The 23,918-nt window shown below is 35.1% G+C and overlaps 1 protein-coding gene across 3 annotated transcripts in view; it reads right to left on the minus strand.

The window, feature by feature from the left end:
• Window positions 1-23,918, minus strand: part of GALNTL6 (polypeptide N-acetylgalactosaminyltransferase like 6) — a 1,198,495-nt gene that overhangs the window by 683,020 nt on the left and 491,557 nt on the right. For all 3 annotated transcript variants that reach the window (XM_066279164.1, XM_066279174.1, XM_066279184.1), the window contains 2 exons: window positions 20,902-21,040; window positions 6,486-6,652 (listed from right to left, as the gene is read on the minus strand). In XM_066279164.1, coding sequence (XP_066135261.1) covers window positions 6,486-6,652; window positions 20,902-21,040 — 306 coding nt within the window. The remainder of the gene's footprint in view (window positions 1-6,485; window positions 6,653-20,901; window positions 21,041-23,918) is intronic.

Consider the following 23,918-nt stretch of genomic DNA (forward strand, 5'->3'; position numbering starts at 1 on the left):
GTAATTCAGGGATTAGGAAGGGTGGTGGGTGTGGCTCCACCCCTCGGTTCCAGGTGTCAGTCTGTCCAGACATTTTTCACAGACCTTAGTAGGGTGTGACCCAAGGAATCCAGTGGGTGTGGCCTCTGAGACCCAGAGATGTGGTCTGCCCACAGTCCACATTGTTTCTACTGAATCTCTGGTGAAGTGGAAGCACCAGTCATAGTCTTGGGAGCTTGTGGGGGTGGGAAATAGGGAGGTTTGCAGCCTCAACACCAGAGAATTGAGTCACTGATGTGCCCCCTGCTTCCTGGCTGACTTCTCAGAATGACCCAGTCTCCATAGGGTGGGGCAGTTCCCAAGAGAAAGGTAGTTGTTTTATCCCAAGCTGATGCCACACGGACGGGACTGCTCCACCCAATAAAAATGGCACTGCAGTATTGGAGAATGATTCATCACAGGGGTTCCAGTGGCTATCCCACACAGTGTCTTTCCCTGGCCCTCCAACTTCACACTCTCCTCCCACAACTCTAGTTCTCTCAGCCCTCCCGCTACTCAGGTAAGTGGGTGTGAACAAGATTTTCTGCACTGGCCCTTTAAGATGGAGCCTGCATCTTTGAGTGCTCCATCTCTTTCTCTCAGACAGAAACCTTGGCTCTTTTTACTACCAAATGCTGTGTGGGCTCCTCTTCTAGACTCTGGGTCACCTGACCTGGGGCTGAGGAACATCCCCTGTTAGGGCGACCCTCCTGGCTGTGAGAGTCCCTCCGGATCCTCAGCCACCACTCGCTCCTGAGAGCGGAGCAGTCCTGTCTGCTTCCTCGCCTTTCCTGCTAGTCTGTGTGGCTTCTTCTGTGATCCTCGGTTACAGACTTCTCTGCGTTTAGTTCAAAGTTGGTTTTTCAAGATAATTGTTATTAAATTAAGTTGTAATTTAATAACAACTTAATTATTAAAGTTGTTAATAATGTCAGTTGGGACATTCGCCTACTCAGTCGCCATCTTGGCATCCTATAGATTCTGCATTCTAACTTCAATGGGATGTTGATGCTGCTGGTCTGTGGACCACACTTTTGGGCAGCCACACACCATGCTATCTGCAGAAAAATGAACTGGATTTTTTTTAAATGTTGGAAAGATAGTTTCAAGTCTCAGATTTCCACTCTAATGAGTACTTGGAGCAGAACAGGTCTTTGAGAAACTCAGATACTCAACTACCTACCTTTCCTGACTAGGAAGTTTGAAACAAGCAGCAGCAATAGTGTGTGTGAATGTGTATGTGTGAGTGTGTGTATACATGTGTGGACCAAGAGCACAGTAGTTTTTCCATACTTGCATTTATGGAAGTGCGTCAGCAACTCTCTGGGTACTGTCCTCAATTTGAACTCGCATTCATCTAAGCACAGAGTTTAGAAAATTGTCAGGTTCAAATATATCCTATCTCTGAGGTTAAGCCTCAGCTTATTTCACACATTTCAACATTTTCCATGTGGATGCTGTTAAGGTTGCCTGGAATTTGGAGATAAGCCCAGGATTAGTCCTGCTTTAAAGTCATCATGAAGCCTTGTTATAGGCCTCAAGTTAAGTTGTTAAATGTATTTCTGAGAGCTTATGAAAAAAATATAATCACATTCACTAACTTGGTAAGCTTCAGATAGCAAAAACATTGTGCTGTTGTTGAAAACTCACCTGCAGGCACATACTTGCATGGTTTTTATAGACAGTAGACTTATGTTCTGAGGCTAAAACAACATTTGGTTTGCCAAGCTTGCTCGAGGAAGAATATCTAAACTGAGAACTGCTAAATGGGATACTGACTTTTTACTTCAAGTATTTAGATAGCTGGGTCAAACCTATTCAAGCAGATTTTTACAAATCACTTTTCAATGCTCATAAATATGTAATAATTACAAATTACTAGAGAATTTTCTTTATTGCTATGAAACCAACTCCAGAATTTTCAAGTCATTGTATCACTTACATTTTTGAAACGATTATTCCAAGTGATAGTAGCCTTATGTTACTTATTTTTTACTGTTTCTTTTTTATTAAATATTTTGGGGTGACATTGGTTGATAAAACCATACAGGTTTCAAGTGTACAACTTGATAAACACATTATCTGCACATTGCTTCTCATGCCCATTGCTCCAAGCAAAGTCTCTTTCCATCTCCATCTATCCCTTGTTGCTTACTCTCACCTCCTTTCCCTCTGGCTATCACTGTTGTCCAGGTGTGCCATGTACATATATTTTTGCTTAATCCACTCACCTTTTCTTACTCTGCCCCTCTAACTCACCTCTACTTTGACAGCTGTCAGTCTGTTCTATGTATCTATGCCTCTATTTCTATTTTGTTTGTTAGATTATTTTGTACATTATAGATATCAATGAGATCATGTGATATTTGTCTTTCTCTGACTGAATTACTTCACTTCACATAATAAAATCCAGGTCCATCCCTGATGCCACAAAAGTTAAGATCTTCTCTTTTTTACAGCTGAGTATTATTTCAGTACATAAACATATCACAACTTTTTTATCCACTCATCTCTTGATCAGCACTTGCGCTGTTTGCAGATCTTGGTCATTGTCAATAATGCTTCAATGAACAAAGGGGTACATATATTCTTTCAAATTAGTGCTGTGTTACCAACTCTGGTACCAAATAATAAATAAATCCCACTTGATCATGGTGTATGATCTTTTTAATGTATTGCTGGAACCAGTTTGCTAATATTTTTTTGAGAATTTTAGCATCTATGTTCATCCAGGATTAAGTCTTGTCAAAATTTTATTGGCTTTGGCCAAAGGACACTGCAGAATAACAGGAGACCTATTGCAAAGGTATTAAAATTCAAACTGAACAGGCTTGGAATTGGAGGAATATATTTCTAAAAATAAAGTGTAACATTTCATAAATAATTTCCTAAAAGAAGCCAAATAATTCACTCTATAGTTTTTGGTGCTTTAAAATTTCTCTAGCCTATTTAATTTGAATTTTAAAGAATTGGTGGAAAAGATGCTATATATTAAAGGTTTATGATTTCTGGGTTGTCAAAAAAAGTATAAGTATACTTTCTAGTATAAACTATAATAGCTTTTAACAGCATGGCTATAGATAATATCGAAATTAAAAGGAGCAGATAAAACCTCTCTTAGAGGCTCTGTGAACAAGAAATGCCTTAGGATAGATTCGTTTTTTTGTGATAGTGAAAATAATCTTTAAAGGAATTTTGATAAACTCTCATGTAAGACCACTCATATAATTTTATGTGGGAAATATTCTCTATTTGTCTTCCTTTTGATGAGAGTTTAAAATTTAATTTTTCTTCTATATATAGTAAATTACCTACTTTTTAGTAAATTTAGAGATTTTTTTTAATGTTAACACAGTTCTGATTTTTTCCAAAATATTGTAGAATTTTCTTCACATGCCCTCTGATGTCTATTGAATCTGGAGATAATAGGTGGGTGGATGGATAGATGGGTGTGTTGGTGGATGGGTGGGTAGGGGGGTGGATGGATAGATGAATGGGTGGGTGAATGGATAGGTAGGTAGGTGGGTGGGTGGGTGGATAAGTATTACTTATATTATAGTTGCAGAGAGTTTTTGGTAAGTAGAAATCAGTAACTGAGAGCCACTACTCTCCTTTGTAATTCATACAATTCACTTTACCATGCACGGTAGCACTCTATCATAACCTTATTATGAGAAGTTTCTTAAATAACTGAGGAGTTACCTAAATAACTAAGGAGTTACTTATCCCTATGTTGATAAAAAAATGTCTGATATATAAGGAAGTTAGTTAATTTTTCCAGTGTCACACAGTTAATAGCTGGTGATGAAAGTCTAATCTGTGTTCATATTAATTTTTTATATTTTCCATTATTCAAAAAGCAGGAGTAATATCTCTTAGGTCCACTTAAATCCTAAAATTTTATCAGATGAAACATAATCATCTGAGATACAAGTTTGGAAGAAGAGCCTTTCCTAGTCCATGCACGTTTGGAATTACACTGTATTCTACAAGATAATAGAAGTAATTTTATCAATTACATCTTTCAAAGTTTACTTTTACATATATACATTAATATAATAAAATAATGATATTTAAATTTTTTAACCTTTTGAAAATTTAATGATCATAAAGTAATTCTTAGAACCTGAAAGTTCATAAAGAAGATGTGGTATATCTATACAATGGAATACTACTCAGCCATAAGAAATGATGACATAGAGCCATTTACAACATGCATGGACCCTGAAAACATTATACTGATGAAACAAGTAAATCAGAAAAAGCTAAGAACTTTATGATTTAACACATAGGTGAGATATAAAACTGAAACTCATGAACATAAAAATGATGTGGTTACCAAGGGGAGGGGGAGGGGCGTGGGGATGTGAGGGAAGAGGAAGGGGAAGGGTATAAAAAGAACAAATATAGGGTGACAAAAAATGATTTGACTTTGGGTGATGGGTATATAACATAATCAACAGTTCAAATGCTATAGAAATGTTTACCTGAAACCTATGAACTCTTACAATGTCACTGTGTTAAACTTGTTAAATTTAATTTTCTAAATGAAATTTTTAAAAAACGAGAGTTCATAGGAAGAGAATATCTAAGATTTACCAAAGCATTAAAATATTTACTCTTTACAATGTCCAATAAGAAAATCAAAAGCACCATACTTATTCCAGATAATCCTTTTTCTGTTTTCCTACTTCATGAACACCAATGACATTATATTGACAGCATTTTGGAACTCAGTCCCCAGGTGACATTACATGCAGAAGGATAGTCCATCAGAGTTGTTGTACTAATGTACAAAAGATGACACCGATTTAAAGTCAAGACAAATGTAGATGACACTATTTTCTCCCTCTTTAAAGAATTTCAATCAAAAAATACCTCCGAGAAATTGCAACAAAAATTGTTGTGTACACCATGAGTTTCTGCTACCAAGTGTTTCGTATTATGTCAAAATTCTGTTGTATTGAGTAGTTTACCAAGACAAATTATGCAGGCAATCCTCCACAGATACACCATCTGAATTCTCATAGTACCAGTCAACCAAGAAAGACCAGTTATTGATAAGCAGCCTGTGATCTCTATTTCCGTGTTCATTTTTAAAAATATAAATGCCAAGTTTTAGCTTTAATATATTAGATGCCTATTTTTAGTCTGAGGTAGCAGTGACTACTTTGAAATAAGTAGCCTCAATTAGAATAAAAAGGTTATATAAATAAATTTTTAAATAAGAAATTTCCATTTTAGATACTGAATTATATTATTAGGTAGTATTGAATGCACATCTTTCAAAATGATGCAAGGCAAAAATTGCTTTGAAATCAACCTAAATCACTAAGTTGGTAGTTTAATATTTTAATGGAATGGTGTTAGATCATCTGATTTTTGTCATATAAACTTCAACACATATTACTATTAGGCAGATCCTGAATCAGTATTTGAAGTGAATCACTGAAGACTAGAAATCTTTTAAAGAAACCTGGAAACATACTAAGCAGTTTTATTTGTAAAACTATGAAGAAAATGATGTTTTTTGCTGCAAATGGAATTTCCAAAATTTTGATTAAATAGGAGTTCAAGATTTATTCTCTTGTGAAGCATATTAATAATGTGCGATCAAACTAATTTACTGCCATTCTTTGTTAAAGATATATAGGATTGTTAAGAAGAGCTCCTTCATGCAATAAAATATATATAAGGTAGAAAATTATATAACCAAATAGATGAATATCATTAGAAAAGGTTTCCTTCTCTCCATTCACAGCAGCCAAGATAGAGAGAATTTATTTTCTCTGCATTACCAACAAGTCCCACATTTAGAACAGATTTAATTAATAAAATGCTAATCTCAGGAAACTTTCTGTATTTTACCCCTGTTTTATAAAACCAATTGTTTATCAGAATGCTAAATTATTAAAACTTATGTCAATTTTCTAATACATTATTATACCAGATTTTGTTACTGTTCAGATATAATAAAATAGCTAGAATTTCCAAGTACAAATATTTGTGTTTTCCTATAATTTTTAGTAGTTATGAAGTAACATAAACAGAGCCTGGAGAATGTATCATACTTATAAATAATAGAGTAGATACTTTTCAGAAACAGAAACAGGTTTTATATTTCTTCTTGAATATTTCACCACTCATAGATACTTACGTTAATATATTTTACAGTGTTTGTCCTGAAGCTGAAAGCAGAATTTGAGACATTTTGCCAACACCTGTCTAATTTACAACAGGAATGCAATGCAAATTACTTATAGTTCCCCAAAGGCCACCAATAACTTCTCATTTCTTCTCTTTTGCATTTGGCCAACATTTTGTGAAATCACAACATAGACAAAACTTCATAATCATCTTCCAGATAGCATCAGAAAGAAATATCATAATAATATTCTTCCTTTTTTAAGACTGTAATGTTTGTGTAGGTGATAACAGAATCAGATGAAATATTAACTGTATCTTACCTCTGTCACTGAAATCATCTACTAGAATGATTTCTGCTATCAGACTTTCCGGGGTTCGGTTAATTATACTGTGTATAGTACGCAGGAGTGAAGTCCAACCTTCATTATGAAATGGAATAATGATGCTGGTGTTTGGCAGTCTTTCCAGGTACATCTTGTGCTTACAGCTGGAAATGATAAAGGAGGAAAAAAGCTAGGTCAAATGTGAAAGTATAGTATATGTTGTATTTCTTCCTATGCATTATGTTATCAGACAGACTAGAAAACTTGACTTTGATATTAATACAGCCAGAGCTTGTACATCATAATAGTTACTTTACTTATTTATAAAATCCATTCATAATCCCTGTTTACACTCATACTTAATGAAATAATTGTTTATCACCTTTGTATCCTCAAATACAAGATAAGAACTGCATTAAAATATACCCTTGTGAACTTAAAATTTTCTTATGGTTATCTATATAGTAGTAACGATGGCAAATTTATGCATTAAAATTGTTTCCACTGAGCATATGGTAAATGTTTAGATAGGTTTACCAAAAATGTTGGAAATTCAACTTCTTTAATAATTATGCTTAATAAGTTTTGGTTGTGGTACATTTCAGTGGCTGGGTAGCCTATGAGGCTCTAAAGGGGGAAAAACAGTATTAAAATGAAATAAATGAAGAATTAATCTTCAATTATCATATGCCAAATCAACCACATAATAAGATTACATTAAGTTCCAAATGAAGAGAAAAGATCCAAGATGGTGGTAGAGTAGGTAGAAGTTACACCCATTTCCTCCCAGGACCAAGTTGGAATTACAACTAAAATTTAAAGCAATCAATCTGAATAACCAACTGAAGCCTAGAAGTCTTACCACCAAGAATTCACAGAAGAAGACACATCAAGACTCGAAGGAAGGGTGGAGATTAGAAAAGGGCTGAACCTCCTCCTACTAGCAGTGGCTGAGATTCCAGAGGGATATCTCAGATGCAAAAGTGGCCCCTGAGGAGCCAGGGGTCTCAAACCCAGGCTAGGCTCTTTAGTCCAGAGCGCCAGAGCTAGGAAGAGGCATCCATATAACATCTGCCTGTGAAAATCAGAGGGATTTCTGTCCGTGGAGAAAGATGGGAGTTTGCAAGAAATTTAGGCCCATTCTTAAAGGGCCAATACCCACAATTTCATTGGTAGCCGCTCACCCTGGGCTCTGTCAGAGAGAGGGTGGAGCAGGCTAGAGTCATGTGAGGAGAACGTGGGGTTTGTGGATCCAGGGAGAGGAGAGTTAAAGGAACATCCACCAGGGTCCCTGTGTTGAGCTCCTCTCCCACACTGCTGACCCCGTCTTTCCTGGGTGGATCACCCCATCCAGATGGCATGAGCCTGGGGAAAGCAATGGCCCCACCCTGTGGAGCTCAAGCTCTGTGGAGGAGTCAGTGTCTATGCCTGAGATGCAGCGATTCAGGCTGACTCCTAGGGAGTCGGTGCATTTTATTCTTCCCTTTGACTTTTTAATTATCATTGAACGCTGTTCAGTTTTTTATATATATATAGTACTGTATACATAAAAATGGCATTATCCTCATTAGTAGACTATTAGCAGTAAAGTTACTTTCTTTACATAAATGTTTGTAATTGTTTTTTTTTCCAATTAGACCACACTGAAAACTCATTAATACTTGAAGTTATTATTATTTCTCAAAAACTGCAAAATCACATCAAACTATCTAGGTTCAAATGATGGCTTTGCCACTTACTACCTGTGTGAAAATGGACAAGTTATTCAACTTCTATAAGACTAGTCTCTCTTGTAGGTACTGTAGCAGAAAATAATTACCTTTTTTATAATGTTAACAAGAAAGTTAGCTAATCCATTCAAAGCCCTTAGTATAGCATTGCATATGATAATAGCAAGGGTTAGATAAATACTATCATCATTTTTCTTGTGATTATGTTGTTGTTCTGTAATTATTTTACCTGTCAAGTTGTCTGTGGAAGAAGGCAGGGAGCTAAGAGAGAAGGAACTGAATGAGGAAATGTCAGACACACTTAGGATACAATAGTGAATAAATTAGGGTTTCTTCCCTGAAGGATTCACAGACCAGTGGACAGATATGTAAAATGATTAGACTCAAATGAGACAAGTAACATAATCTATGGCACACAGGCAATGAGAGCCTGAAGAAAGTATGACTAACTTTGTCTGAAAGGATTACGGAAGTCTTTATAGATCAGTCTGTATGTTAAGAACAGATCACGTAGGATCTTGAAAGAGATTCTAAAGGAATTTATTTGGATGTTGCCTGAAGTCAATGTGAACTATTTCACATACTGTCAATGATGAGGAAGACAGGACCATGTTTACATATTGCCCTGGCAACAGGGCCAAAAATGTATTGAGGACAGTAGACTATAGGCAGAACAATGATTGTAATAAGTCTGGCAAAAATTAATGAGGGTGCTGATCTGGTTGTTACTCCAAGGAAAACCAACCTCTTTGTGACAGTGTTTAATCTGATTGAATTAGTATATTTTGTCATTCTAGCACTTAACCTGCTTCAAAGGATGCTGAATTCACTCCCAAACTCAGCCACTGAAATCATGAAGTTGTGGTCCAGATGACTGCTTCTCAGCAATGCTAGAAACACTGAAGCATATGCAGGGCATTATCAAGAAACTGAAAACTGTCTTTTAGGTTTAATCTCAAATCATGTTAAGAATGGAAATTTGTTAAATATGGGGACAATGTAACAATATGGAATTGTGTTGAAAAAATAAGTAAAAAAATTTAAAAATCAATTTATATGTTTGTGGTTAGAAATATCTAAAAAGTTACCAAGTGGAAATAGAGACAATTCAGAACATTTGCTACATTTAACTTGACAAAAATATGAATGACAGTGCCTGTAATCATTGCATTTTATAGTGCTGAATTATTTTAAAATAAGCATTTGCATAAAATTAACAGAATTTAGGAATGGCTCAGAGATGAAGACATCTCTTTGTTAAGCAACAATATATCTAAAGTGATAAAAAAAAGCTTCTTCAAATGTTAAATAAAACAGAAAGACAAAAGAAATAACTTCCATTCTTAAAGTTACTGAGAGAAATGACAAATCATTAAGTCATTTTAAAAACTGACAAAAACACAAATTTGTAAACATTCCTCTAAACCATTTACAATAATGAAAATAAACTTCAATAGAAAATTTCTCATACTTCTTTATGTTTTCCCAAAACAAAGCATTTACATTTTCTGACATTCTCTCACATTCACTAAACTGGAAGATTTAAAATACATTTAGTTTAACAACATTGTTTATTCTAAACAAACTTAACTGTCATTCCTTTCACAGTTAATTTGTCTTTAAGAATGTCATTGGTTTCACAAAAAAATAAGTGGTTCTTTTAACAACAGGAACAGGCCAAAAATAAACTTTAATTCAATATAAAAAATAAGTACCAATATCTTATTTGTGATATATTTTCCTCTAAAATATATTTTATTACTTATGCTACAATGTCAATATTTATACTGTGGGCATTTAAGTAAACTTGCATTTGAGGTACTTAAGACCTTTGTATTTTTCTTACTATCACCTAAACATTCTGTCTCACAGTTTAAGGCTAAAATTTAGTTTTAAATACGTCAAAACCTACATTTTAAAAATTCAAATTCCTGGACTGCAAGATTTGAGTAAAATGTTTGTATGAAAGTACTTGCCTGTGTTAATCCTTAGATCATTTTGTTAACTTATCTATTATAATATATGGCTTTATTTTTTGTCTTACTGAGATTTTTTTTGTACCTGCTTAGATTAAGCATATCAGTCAGGATATTATATTGTCCTCCTAACCAATGCCAAATTCCAATGACTCAAAAGAACAAAGATTATTTTATAATTCTTCTGCATATCCACCACTGGTTGGCAAGAGGATCTCTGTTCTTTGTAGTCAGTGCAAACAGCCAATATTGTGACCTGTCAATCACTCTGCCAGAGGTAAATGAGAACACTATGAGTCTCAAGCTGATAATTAAGTGGTCTGTCTCTGACATAGTGCTTTCTGCTTATAACTCATTGGTCAGAATTGGTCACATAGCACAAGGGCCCAGGAAGTGTTATTCTATATGATCTAAAAGGAACATCATTAAAAACATTTGTCAAACAACACTAGTAAATACAGGCATTTCAGTCTTCTGTCTCTTTTCAAATAAAGGAAAAACATAAATGATCTGGTAGGCTACATTTCATGGAAAAATGAACAAGATATGATTTCTTTGTAGACAAAAATTAATAATATTTAAGGTTCCATGGCTATAGAAGTTCATGTCATGATAAAGAGAGCAATTTGATAACAAAGCAAAATGTCTTACGCACTTAATAGTTTCCAAATATATAAAGCAAAAGTTGATAGGAAAGCAAAGTAATAAAGATTATTTCATGGTGTAAAGCCAGTAGCCACGGCCACTATCATAGCTGCCTGGCCTATGCAGGTTCACGTTAGATTTGGACAGACAGTGATGAAACAACGGAGCCAAGAAGTGGTGGGCCATTACCTTTAATGCACCCACTGGGCAAAAAATACACACATTGAGAAAACACTTCCCTTTCCATTCAGGGCTCCCAAAGCCATTAACTTATCTTAGTTTCCTAGAATCAAAGGTTTCTACCTCACCAGCCTTATTCACCTCTGTTCCCCATCTCCTTCTCTCTGTACAAACTCTACACAAACTGGCTTCTTCTTCAGCACTCCACCGTATTGGCTGCTTCTCCTCTCCTCCACATGGCCTTTCTCTTCTCTGCTCTCTCCTCTAATGCTAATCTCAGGAACTGAGAGAGAGCAAGCTCCCGGTCTGCCCCATTTTATAGTGTAGGAATTAAAACCTTTAATCCAATATACAAACAAGGAGGTCTCTGATACAAAGTCACTTATCTGAGGCATAATGGGATTCCTCATGAGAGTGCACCACCACACATCATGCAATCAGTCAAGGGTGTGGGAAAAAGCTTAGTCTTAAAACTAAGCTTTAGGCTATAACCACCCTGCCTGCTTACAGCAAGTCCCCCTCACCCAATGCAAACTATAAGTGAGCAAACACATATATATTTTTTTTTTGTATTTTTTTTTTCTGAAGCTGGAAATGGGGAGAGACAGTCCGACTCCCGCATGCGCCCGACCGTGATCCACCTGGCACGCCCATCAGGGGGCGACGCTCTGCCCACCAGGGGGTGATGCTCTGCCCCTCCGGGGCATCACTCTTTTGCGACCAGAGCCACTCTAGCGCCTGGGGCAGGGGCCAAGGAGCCATCCCCAGCGCCCGGGCCATCTTTGCTCCAATGGAACCTTGGCTGCAGGAGGGGAAGAGAGAGACAGAGAGGAAGGAGAGGGGGAGGGGTGGAGAAGCAGATGGGTGCTTCTCCTGTGTGCCCTGGCCGGGAATCAAACCCGGGACCTCTGTACGCCAGGCCGATGCTCTACCACTGAGCCAACTGGCCAGGGCCCAAACACATATATTTACAAATTTATTTGACCAATACATGGTTACAGTAAGAAATTAACTTTTTATTTTGCTCTTCTTTTGCCAATTTCTTAAGGTAAAGGCTTAGATTATTAATGTACGGCCTTTTTTTCTTTATTTTCACAGGCATTGAATGGTAGAAGATTAAACAATTTTATTCTATGAATTGAATAATATATATAAACATTTTTATTTATGTTTATTTCAAAATACTTTCAGATTTCCCTTAAACTTCCTTTAAAACACTGACTAGTTAAATATATATTTTAAATTTCTAAGTGATTGATAATTGTCTTGTTTTTTTTCTGTTAATATTTAGTTGTTTTAGGGTCTGAGAATATGTTTGAAAGGTTTTAATTTTTTTAAAAAATCTGTACTATTTGTTTTATAACCCAGGTCATGGTACGCCTGACAGAATATTTCAGCACACTTGAGAAGAATACACACAGCTGTTGGTGGAATGCGTTCTTTTTCTTTTCTTTGCTGTTTTTTCTTATATTTCTTTTTCTTTGAAATGAGAAATATACACATTTCTCATGTAAAACAAATGATTCAGAACATACTTCAGATAATGCTAAATATGTCAGAATGTCATTACCTAGTAATTATGATAATAACCAGGCAAGAAGTTATATTTTGAGCTTGCATTAGTCCACGTTTTAAACAGTTATGCTTTTGTGCTCTTTTATAATTAATTATTATAATTCTCTGAAATGTTGGTAAAGAAAGAGAGTGCCAATTCAGTTTCAGTCAATTTCATTTGACTACAGGTGAGAGGAAAACCAATTTGCAATACTATAATTTGTCTGATGTCAGGACTACAGCCAAAATGGTATTTTGGGGGTTCATTTAGACCACCTTTGATACATTTATAAGTACCAGTGTTAGCACCTTGGACACTTCTCAATTAATTAACTAAGTAATTTATTGCCTTTTATTTTGTCAAAAGCCTTATAAAGTGGCTTTACTAATAATAGATGACAGTTCAGGCAGTCAAATTCTATGAAGTCTGTTTTAAAAGGATTTCCTAACCGAGATGATCAGAATAGCTAAGAGTATAATAGTTAGCTACCTCCCCCCGACACCAAAAAACAAAAACAAAAGCAAAAATTATCTTCCAAAGGAACCACTGGTATTCAGAAAGGGGAAAATTTTCTTTATTTTCTTTTACTTTTGTGTAGTTGTAATGATTTCTTGCAAAACCACTGTGATTCATCTAAAGTTCTCTTGGCCCCTCTCTCCACAGCAGCAGAATAAAATGTCAACTTGGCATCTGGCAAGTGACAAGTACACTATAGAAACTATCTGTATATTTCCAAGCATCAATTTACATAATTGTTTTAATGTCAGCGTTCTCAATTTTCAGTGGTTGGTTTTAGTCGCACTGTTTTTCAGTTCTAATCTTGCCATGTCATTGGGTGTGATAAAGCGGTGATAACTGGTAGTTTATTTTGCTTTGACAGGCATTAAAAATTAGCTTGGACTGCTGAACATACGTGAGCATGTTTGAGTGCACATGTGCGCGCGCGTGCATGTGCGTGTGTCAGGGGTGATAATCACTATTATTTGGTCACCTAGTACTGTGTTTCCTCCAAAATACAACAGTGTCTTATATTAATTTATGCTCCTAAAGATGCGCTAGGTCTTATTTTCAGGGGAGGCCTTATATTTCTAAGCTGAAAAAAACTGCACTAGGTTTTAATTTCGGGGGATGTCTTATTTTCGGAGAAACAGGGTCCATAGAAACTTTTTTATAAATAAATATTTCATCTGGCAATTTGAAGAACACTTCACAATAATATGGTATTTTATGTCTGTACTAAGGAACAGAAGAGCGTGTAGTGTTCATTACGGCTTTAAAGTAGAAACACAGGGAAGGGCAGAAGTGGAGGCTTAGGCGGACAGGGATCAAAGACGGGGGTTGGTGTTTTCTGAACTATTATTTTCAGGGCAATAGGGAGTCTTTTAAGTATTTAAGTTGGGGGAGCTAATGATCTGCCTTAGTTCTTAATGCTTACTATCACTCACTGCAGAAATTAAGGGGCATGTGTGTGGTCCAGTTATGAGATTATTGTAATCGGATTAAGAGATGATAACGGATATAGTTGAGAATAAGGAAAGTAAACGCATTCAAGACACATCATGGTACTGCATTTTAGAGACAGAATTAAGAATAGGCAAGGAAAGAGACCTTAGAAACATACAAATGTGTACCGGTCTGGACTAATTTGCATAAACTAGCTCATAAAAACAAGTGAAGGGAACTCACTTGAATAACAGTTTTGTATAAGTACCGTGTGCTAACCGATTGCACCACTGGAGCATGAATAACAGTTTTGAAAGATTATTTCCTATCTGTTGTTCCCAATTACTCCTCCCCCAATCTGTGGCATGTAATGTAACTATCTTTTATTCTTCAGTCATACTTAGACATACTGTAGGCTGGGAGATCATTTGATTCAAAGAAAAATGTTTCCCATCTGCCTCTGTGGTAATAGTCACACCCGATGGGAATGCATGGTAGTCATCTCAGCTTAATGTCCTTTAAAATTCACTTGTAATCTTGGTGAAAGAAGGTACTGCATCAATTGCACAAGTAAATATTATAATAATAAAGTCATGAAAAGAAGCCAGTGTCTCCCTAAGTTCTATGTAGTTTTCAAAACAGAGATAAAAACATTTCATATTTTAGGGTGGTTAGATTCAAACATTTCTGAGAATGTGTCCTAGCATTCAACAGACAAAAGTCAAAACAATTAAATAACACTATTATATTTTATATATCATTTGTAAAATATCATTCTAAACATAACTCACTAATTCATACTTAAAATAATTTTGACACATAATTATTGTCTTCAAAGTCAAAATGACTAAAAATTAGAATTATAGTTTAGTTCATATCCTTGTATTTTATATTTCCATGATATAATTGGAAAAAAAGGAAGAAAATCAGAGATATTATTATCAGAAGGAAAAGAAATAACTGAACATCTCATGCTGTAACTGCTGTGGTAAATGAAAGGCAGAAACCACAGGCCGAACTGAAAACATAAGGATAGAGTGTTCACAAAAGAAAATTTATATTAAAAATACCCAGGTGCAAGCAGGCTGAGACCAGCAAAGGGTGTTGACCCTGAAAGGGGGATAGGGCAGGGTTTATATGAATTTATCAAAGGGCTTTGGGCAAAAGCGGCTGACATTGCTGCATCTGCTAGTTCAAGAGAGTTTCCTCTGTTTGTGGATTAGAGTGGTGTGGTGCCATGGCTCCTCAAAATCTGTCTGTACCCCGATTCAGCCCTACCTTATCAGCATCTGGCTGTGAGAGAGGTCTGGGCCAGGGTACTAAGTAAGCAAGTCCTTCTTCCCCCTTCAGGCCTGCCTTGTTCTTAAGATGACAGGTGAGTAGCCATTTTATCTATCAGTAAACCTAGTCTCAACTTGAATGATCTTACTACACGGAAAGAGACATGAAGAAAACAAGTACCCCCACTTTAAAATAAGTAAATTAAAATTCAAAAGAACTAATTGATTTGTTCAGCATTATAATGCAAGACACAGAAGTAAAAAATTTTTAGAATTATTATTTAACATAATTTCCAGAAGGAATTAAAAAAATTATTTAAAAGCCTGTGTATGTTGAGAAACTACCTTTTTTCCTCATATACACAATAGATACTATGCACTATACATTTAAGGAAGGAGACTCCTTCCCTTTGGATGGACAGCCACTAGATTAACATTCTTAGTCTCTTGACATCTTCTCGTACATTCTTTCCAAGAGAAAGGAAGACCACAATGAATGAGTTTAGGTTAGGAAGCTTATGCTTGGCTCATTCTTCTGCTTTGGAATCTGCTTGTCTGCAAAGATCAGACATCTACCTCTCCCCTCCATGCCTTATGTTATAAACTTGTCCTTGTGTTGTTAAGCAATGTCTATGACTTGAAGGTGGAATTTAATTTATTCTGGAGTTCAGTATTAGAAATCACACTTGGCCCACATCTCAACTATGTCTACCGGAATATTATCAATAAATAATAAAGGTAATACTTTACTTTCAAAGCATTTCTGGGACAATCTCTCATTTGGCTCTGAAACATACGGGGACCAGGGTTGTGATACACAGTTGACCTTTGAACAACACAGGTTTGACCTGCCTGGGTCCACTTATATGCAGATATTTTTTAATAAATATATACAGAACTATAAATTTATTTTCTCTTCCTGTGATTCTTTTAATGACATTCCTTTTCTCTAGCTACTTTATTATAAGAGTACAGTACATAGTACATATAACACACTGAGTATATGTTAATTGTTTATATTATCTGTAAGGTTTCTGGTCAACAGCGGGCTCTTAGTAGTTAAGTATTTTGGACATGAAAAGTTGTATGTGGATTTTCGACTGCAGATGGTCAGTACCCCTAACCCTCACATTGTTTAAGGCTGAACTGTGTTAGTCTAATAAAACTGTCACACTACCAAAAGTAATCACATTAATCCAAGAGGATATAAAATTCTCCCATATTTTCTTAAAAGTTGAGTAGCATAGAAATTTCTTTCAACATTTCATATCTTATTTATTGTCAAAGTCAGAAAGCTAAAACATTCCTATCTTGGGAATGTAAGTGAAATGTAAAGGAAAAGTTAAATGAAGAGGAAAGCCACAATACAGAGTACAACTATTTTAATTCAAAAATATCCTAGTTACTCAGTCACTTTATAAATGCATCTTAATTAATGTATATGTGTATCAATTGTACCTATATACGCATGTATTTTATGACAGCAAAAAAATTAAGCTGATATCAGTGATGCATTTACTTGGATCTTCTGCAAAGCCTACCACAGCTCTCCTTTACACATGGCTTGTTGTATCCTAATCTCATGCATTTCCTCTTTTCATACATATAGTTTCATCTTACACTCATTATTTATATTATGTTTTAAGGAGTATATGTGGTAACTGCTAATTAATTTATTCTTATGTAGGGAGTAAAATCTTTTTTAGGTGAGAGGAGGGGAGATAGTGATGCAGATTGCTGCATGCACCCCAACTGGGACCATCCGACAACCCCATCTGTGATTTCTAATACTGAACTCCAGAATAAATTAAATACCCAGACGGGGCTCAAGTACCAAGCTACTATAGTGCCTGAGGCTGATGTGCTCCACCAGAGTGAGCCTCAGCACCCAGGGCCATGCTTGAACTAATCAAGCCATTGGCTATGGGAGGAGAACAGTGAGACAAAGGTGGGGATGATGGGGGGAGAGACAGAAGGTCACTTCTCCTGTGTGCCCTGACCAAGAATCGAATCCAGGACGTCCATATGCTAGGCGAACACTCTATCCACTGAGCCACCAGCCAGGGCCTTAAGTATTCTTAAATCTTATCTTTCTAACAATATGTACATATCTAAGCTTACCAATTTGCAGGCCATGCATCCTTCATGGTTTTCTGATTCCCTATTTTCTATGTATTTTGTATTCTAGACATATGTTTTATAATTCTTATCTTGTACTGGAGGTAAAAATAAGATGTTTTATAGCATACAAAGATGTGGCATCCCAGATGGCTGACTGAATAAAAAAAAGAAATCAATAACAGGTGGGGAAATTCTGAAGTTGAAAAAAAGAATCCAGACCAACCAGATACCTATTAACTGAACATTTGTCATACAGAAGCTCTCATAGCAAAGTTCTTATCAACATTGCATTATATACAATCCACAGATAATATGTCCTAAGGACAGGTCTCAGCCTGAGCCCAGGCACTATGGATATAGACATAATTAGGAAGAAACTAAATAAGGAAATATTTAAAATATGCATATATATTTTCAAAAATGGCCAAAAAGTCTACGAAAAAATTTGACCAATACAATGGGGGAAGAAGTGGAAAATTTGTCAATACCAAAGCATAGATAGTATGAAATATTATAATTTAGTTTACAAAACTGGAAATGAAGAATGTATTTGGAAAAACATAAAAAATCTTAAAACATAACTGAAAAGCTTAGAATTTTTTATTAGGATGTAAATAAGAATAATTAAATTATTGTATACATACCAATTGATTTTTCTTCATCTAAGGCTCCTACTTAATAGGAATCTATTACTAATCTATTACTAATGAAATAATAAAGCCAAAGGAATGTAGTTTATTTTATGCTAGTGAAGAAGAAAAGATGAGTTTAAAAAAAGAGAACTCTTTCTAGATTGAGATTTCTGAAATCATCCATGTTCTAAAATATTCTTCACAGTGAGCTAGAATATGCACTCAAATCAAAAAACCTAGAAACAGTATTTCAGGAGAGGATTTGGAGATATATTTCTTTTTCAATTACAGTTTGCATTCAATATCATTCTGTATTAGTTTCAAATGTACAGCATGGTGGTTATCATGTTCTTGACCCAGTGGTTCCCCCTGATATTTCAAGTGTCCATCCGGTCCTACACAGTATCATTACAATATTACTGACTATATTTCCTGTGCTGTAATTGAAATCCCATGATTATTCTGTAATTACCTATTGTACTTCTTAATCCCTTCATTTTTTTACACTACCCCTAAACTCTCCTTCCCTGTCAACTGTCAGTGTATTCTTTATATCTATGAAAATTTCTATTTTATTTGTTTATTGTTTTTACTTATTTTGTTTTTCAGATTCCACATATAAGCCAAATCATATAGTATCTGTCTTTCTCTGATTTATTTCACTTAGTATAATACCCTCTCTAGGTCAATCCATGCTGTTGCAAAAAGTAAGATAACATTCTTTTTTAGAACCATGATTTTTTTATACTAAATATGATATAAGTAGAGAATTCTTGCAAATCACAAAAATTTTGCCTTCTCTTCCATAGATTCTATCAATATAAACAAGCTATGATCAATCACCTGCAGCCTATTAAATTGATTATACTGAAAAAGGGGTGAGGTTGTTTATAATTTTAAGTACCACTTACACAGCTGCACAATCTTACAGTTATCTGTGCCTGTATTTTGATAAGCACAGATAAGATCAAAAGTATAAGACTTTAAACAGTGGGATCCCTGCAAGGCTTTCTTTGGCTCTTGGTTTTCTGCTTGTACAATCGTGACAAAATCAGAGACAACCTTGGCTCTCCCAGCATCACTGAGAGTCAGATACTGGACTAAGCAGGTTGAACCCTCACTGTGATATCTCACACTTAATACTTCATCGTCATAATCTCCAACCGTCTCAGTAAGGTTTTTTGGGGAGTTTTTTCTTTGTTGGTATGACTCTATTAGATGGTTATTTGTTCTACTAGATACCCAACAACAGTAAATCAGTAAAAATATAGTCACAGAACATAGTTAGGCAATGTTTTATTTCCTAACATAGAATAATGCCCTCTGCTACTGTAAACTCAGTGACTCTAGTTAACATTTTAAAGTATTTTTCTTTACATTTAACATTTTTCTTTTCCATTATTGCTTAAGAATATCTTTTCTCAAAAGGTGGTAGTTACACTAAAAACACACTCTGTGAGAAGAACGAGAATATCAACCGTCCTTTAACTTCACCGATTTTCTGCACTGTTTCCATCTGCAATTCCTTCCACTTGAATACACTTTAAAAGATTGGAAGTGTGGGGGTGGGAGAGGAGGTGGATGGAAATTATTTTCTGAGCATAGTTATTATGCCAACAATGCATTTTAATGCATCTTTGATGGTGTGCAATTAGGTATTAAAATTTCTCAAAACTAGAATGTTCTCGGTCAGTGGGAATTACTATAGATAATTTCAGGTAACCTGGGAATAATTTGGCTAGCTGGAAGGCCCAAACCCATATTTAAAGCATTCAGTTTAAGGAAAAATTGATTTGTTCTTCATATTAATCCTCTGCTTAACTATGTTGGAAAATGTAAGCTCACAAAAAACCTTAGGGGGAAACCAGTAATTCCTTTTTAAAATAAATGTATAAAGGCACAATAAGGTAACTAAAAATGGTCTCCCGAATCATATTCTTTTTTCCAAGAGTTAATTATTTTGCACAAAATGAAAAGTTTTATTTACTGTACATTACTGATTTAATTTATAGGCCTAGTCCTATTTTTATTAGTTGGCCTTATTTTATTTTCTCTGATTTTTTTTCTCTTATAATAATGTTGCCAAAAGAAGAGTGGGGTGGGGGAGGAGTAAACACATTGATACAGTTGAGTAGGTTTCTTAGATACGTGTGGCAATTCTACAACCTCAGATCTCGGTTATGTTCTCTGCTCTTGGCCACACCTTTAGCATTGCATATGATATCAAGAAAATCAAAACAGACCAGGGAAAGAAAGTATATTAAGCAATGTTAGGAGTAGATAGGTGTGAACAGAGAGAAAAGGGATTTGGGGTTACTAAACGTAATATTATTCTTGTTTCCATTTATACTATAGTTAGCTATAATTTAGTAAAATTGACAAGACACAAGAAATTCATAAAATGACAGAAAATGAATTGAGCAGTTACCATTACCTTTGAATTGTGGATACATTTACTTTATGAATTCTTCGTGGAAGATGTAACTACAATGGCACTGATATACTATATATGCAGATATTCTGACAGCACTAATCACCAGGGAACATGTTTGCTTCATAATTTATGTGATCAAATGTAACATTATGGGTATTATCTTAAAACATTTCATTTTAAATGGATATAATAGTCAACTCAATAACAAAAACATATTTTAAGTTTTAGAGAGTCACTAACTCTTCTTTTGGATTTTAAGTTATCCCAATCTAAATCAAACATATTTAAGATTACAAAATATAAAAGTTTTTATAAAATTATCAGGGCAACTTTTTTAGTAACATATCTCACTGTGATACACATTAAAAAAAACAGAGAAACAAAAAACTCTCTGCACAAGGGCTTGCTGATACTCACTTAGCATGACGAATATCGGGCAGCGACCTCTCTAGAGCAATATTATTGCTGACAAAAATATTGAAACCGTTTTCCCTGTAAGCTGAGTCATCATGGTCCTCTTCAGTGAGCGGGTAAGGTTTCCCATGTTCACCTTTACCTAGCAGGAGAAAAGACAATATGATTTATCATTTGTAAAAACCATTTCATCTTCTAACACAGATTATATGACTTCAAAGTGTCTCTTTTGTCACCGGTTAGTATGTTCCACAGAAGGTTCTATTCATAAGATTTTTATTATACCATACTATATTATTTCATTTAGAAAAAAGAAATATACTCATGGTAGATTTTCAGTGTATGATTCCTAACATTTGCATTCTGATTCTAATATCTGTGCTGCTTTATTAATTTGATTTTTTCCAACATAATTATATAAAAAGCTCTCTTTTCATTTATTTCCAATAATTGATATTATTTCATTTTATTCCAATTTACAAAATTCCACTGAAAAGACACTCTTCAGTTATTTTTTAATTTTTCCTATTATAAACAATGTTGAAATGAGAATCTTTGTTTATATATTCCTGTTTATGTATTCACTAGAATATGTTTGGAGTAAGTATGATAGTTTTCACACATCCTCAGAAGGATAATATTGAAATTTACTGGTGAAATATATATTATTCATACTTTAATTCACCTTTTCTTGATTACTAATGAAATAACTTCATAACATTTTTCATTCGTATTTCTTACATTGCAAAATGATTGTTCAGAGTTTTTTAAAAAAAATTTGTATGTTTTTAGAAAAATGATTTACTTTGTTTACGAAAGCTTTGTGAAGTATATACATTGTAAATATTTTCTAAGTTTATTTCATTAAACTCTAATTTAAAAAATTATACTTTTCATTTCTGCAAGCAAGGAGCTTGCCGCTCCATCCTACCATCCAAACAAGTAAAAAGCTGAACAGGCTGAAGTAACAAATCTTTTTTTGGTCTGCAAGAGGGGAGAGAATGCAGGGCAAAATTCTGCCCCTGAAATTAGAGAGAGACAGGAGAACACAGCGCGTTGAGGCTTACCAGCCCAGGGACGCAGGAGTAGGGCTGTCTGGGAACCAACACCAGGACAGAAAAACCTGAATTGTAATGGACTCACTCCTGAAGGCTCAGTGCAGACAAGTCCGAGAGTTGAACACTCCAAGGGAAGGAACCTAGTGATAGGGACTCCGATAATTGTGTGAAGTTTACTTCCAAAGGCCCAACCAGGTTCTGAGAGTGAATATAGAAGAAAAACCCTCTCATGCATCCAGGAAGGGAAGGAGAAAAAGAGCCATTTTGAAACAGCTCAGAGCACATTGTTCCTCTTACTAAGTCCTAGTCACAGAGCTTCACCCGCGGGCTATTATCAAAGGCTAATTGAGCAGGAAGAAGAGAAAGATCCAAATTCAGCTCACTTGAGCCATCCTATCTAACAAAAGAAGAGAGGAAAAAAGGCCTGAGAAAGTGTGAAGTTCACAGTCCAGAGCCATAGGCTCACTAAAAGCCAGATTATAAGACTATAGATCATTTCCCTTCTCCCACACCCCATCCTCACATTACTAAAGGCCTATTTACAGCAATTCATCTTACCCAGCACATCATGCCCAGCTATCAAGAAAAATTTATAAGACATACCAAACAGGAAAATAAAAAACAAAACTGAAGACAGAGCAAGCATCACAATCAGACATGGTAGGGATGTTGGAATTATCAGACTGGGAATGCAGAACACCTGTGATTGCTATGCTAAAGGCTCTGTGGAAAAGTAAATAGCATGCAGGAATAGATCAGTAATGAAAGCCAAGAGATGTAAATTCTAGGAAAGAACAACAACAACAAAAAATGCTAGTGATAAAAACATTGTAACTGAAATAAAGAATGCCTTTGATGGGTTTTTTGGTAGACTGGACACAGCTGTGGCGATAACCTCTGAGATTGAGGATATGCTATCAGAAGTCTCAAACCAAAAGCAAACAGGAAGAAGACTGGAACAGAATACCTAAGAACTTAGGTTACACACTTTGTAGACATGTGTATCCTACAAAGTGTGTAACATACACATAATGAGAATAATAGCAGAAGAAAGAAAGAAAGAACACAAGAAATATTGGAAACAACAAAGACTGAAAATTTACTTAATGTCAGCTACCAAGCCACACATTCAAGTATAGAGCACTCCAAACAGGATCAATGCCAAACAACTATAACAAAACTATACCGAGGCATGTCTTTTCTTATTAAAGAAAAGTCAAAGATAAAGAAAAAATCTTGAAAGAAGCCAAAAGAAAAAAACACCTAAACTACAGAGGAACAAAGATAAGAATTACACCAGACTTCTCTGAAACCAAGCAAGCAAGAGGAGAATGAACTGAAATAAATAGTTGAGGGAAGAGGAAAAAACAATACCAACCTGCAAAACTATCCTTCCAAAGTAAAGGAAAAATAAAACTTTCTGAGACAAATATTGAGGGAATTTGTTGCCAGTAGACCTGCCTTGTAAAAATGTTAAAAACCAAATTTATAGAGAAAGAAAAATATAGGTCAGAATCTTGGGTCCACATAAAGAAGTAAAAGCACTGAAGAAGGAATAAGGGAAGGTGAAATAAAAACAGAAGCTTTTTATTTTTCTTACTCTAAATTGCTTTCACATTTTGTTAAAAAATAATACCAACCTGTATTCAATTATGTATATGTGCTGCCGAAGCGAGCACATCAATTATGTATTCTTATGTATATATATCATATACAGTATATGCACCCAATTATGTATGCTTACATAAAAGTGACAATGACAACAAGGATACAAGAAGTGGGGGGAAGGAATTGGAATTATTTTGTTAATATAAGGCATCCACATTATCTGTGAAGCAATGTAGTGTTATTTGGAAGTGGACTTGGATTAGTTGAAAATGTGTACTGAAAATTCTAGGGCAACCACTTAAAAGAGTAAAAGAATTTTTAAAAAAAGTATAACTGATATGCTAATAAAGGAGA

The sequence above is a fragment of the Saccopteryx bilineata genome, chromosome 1 (genome assembly GCF_036850765.1).
Source record: "Saccopteryx bilineata isolate mSacBil1 chromosome 1, mSacBil1_pri_phased_curated, whole genome shotgun sequence".
NCBI lineage: Eukaryota > Metazoa > Chordata > Mammalia > Chiroptera > Emballonuridae > Saccopteryx > Saccopteryx bilineata.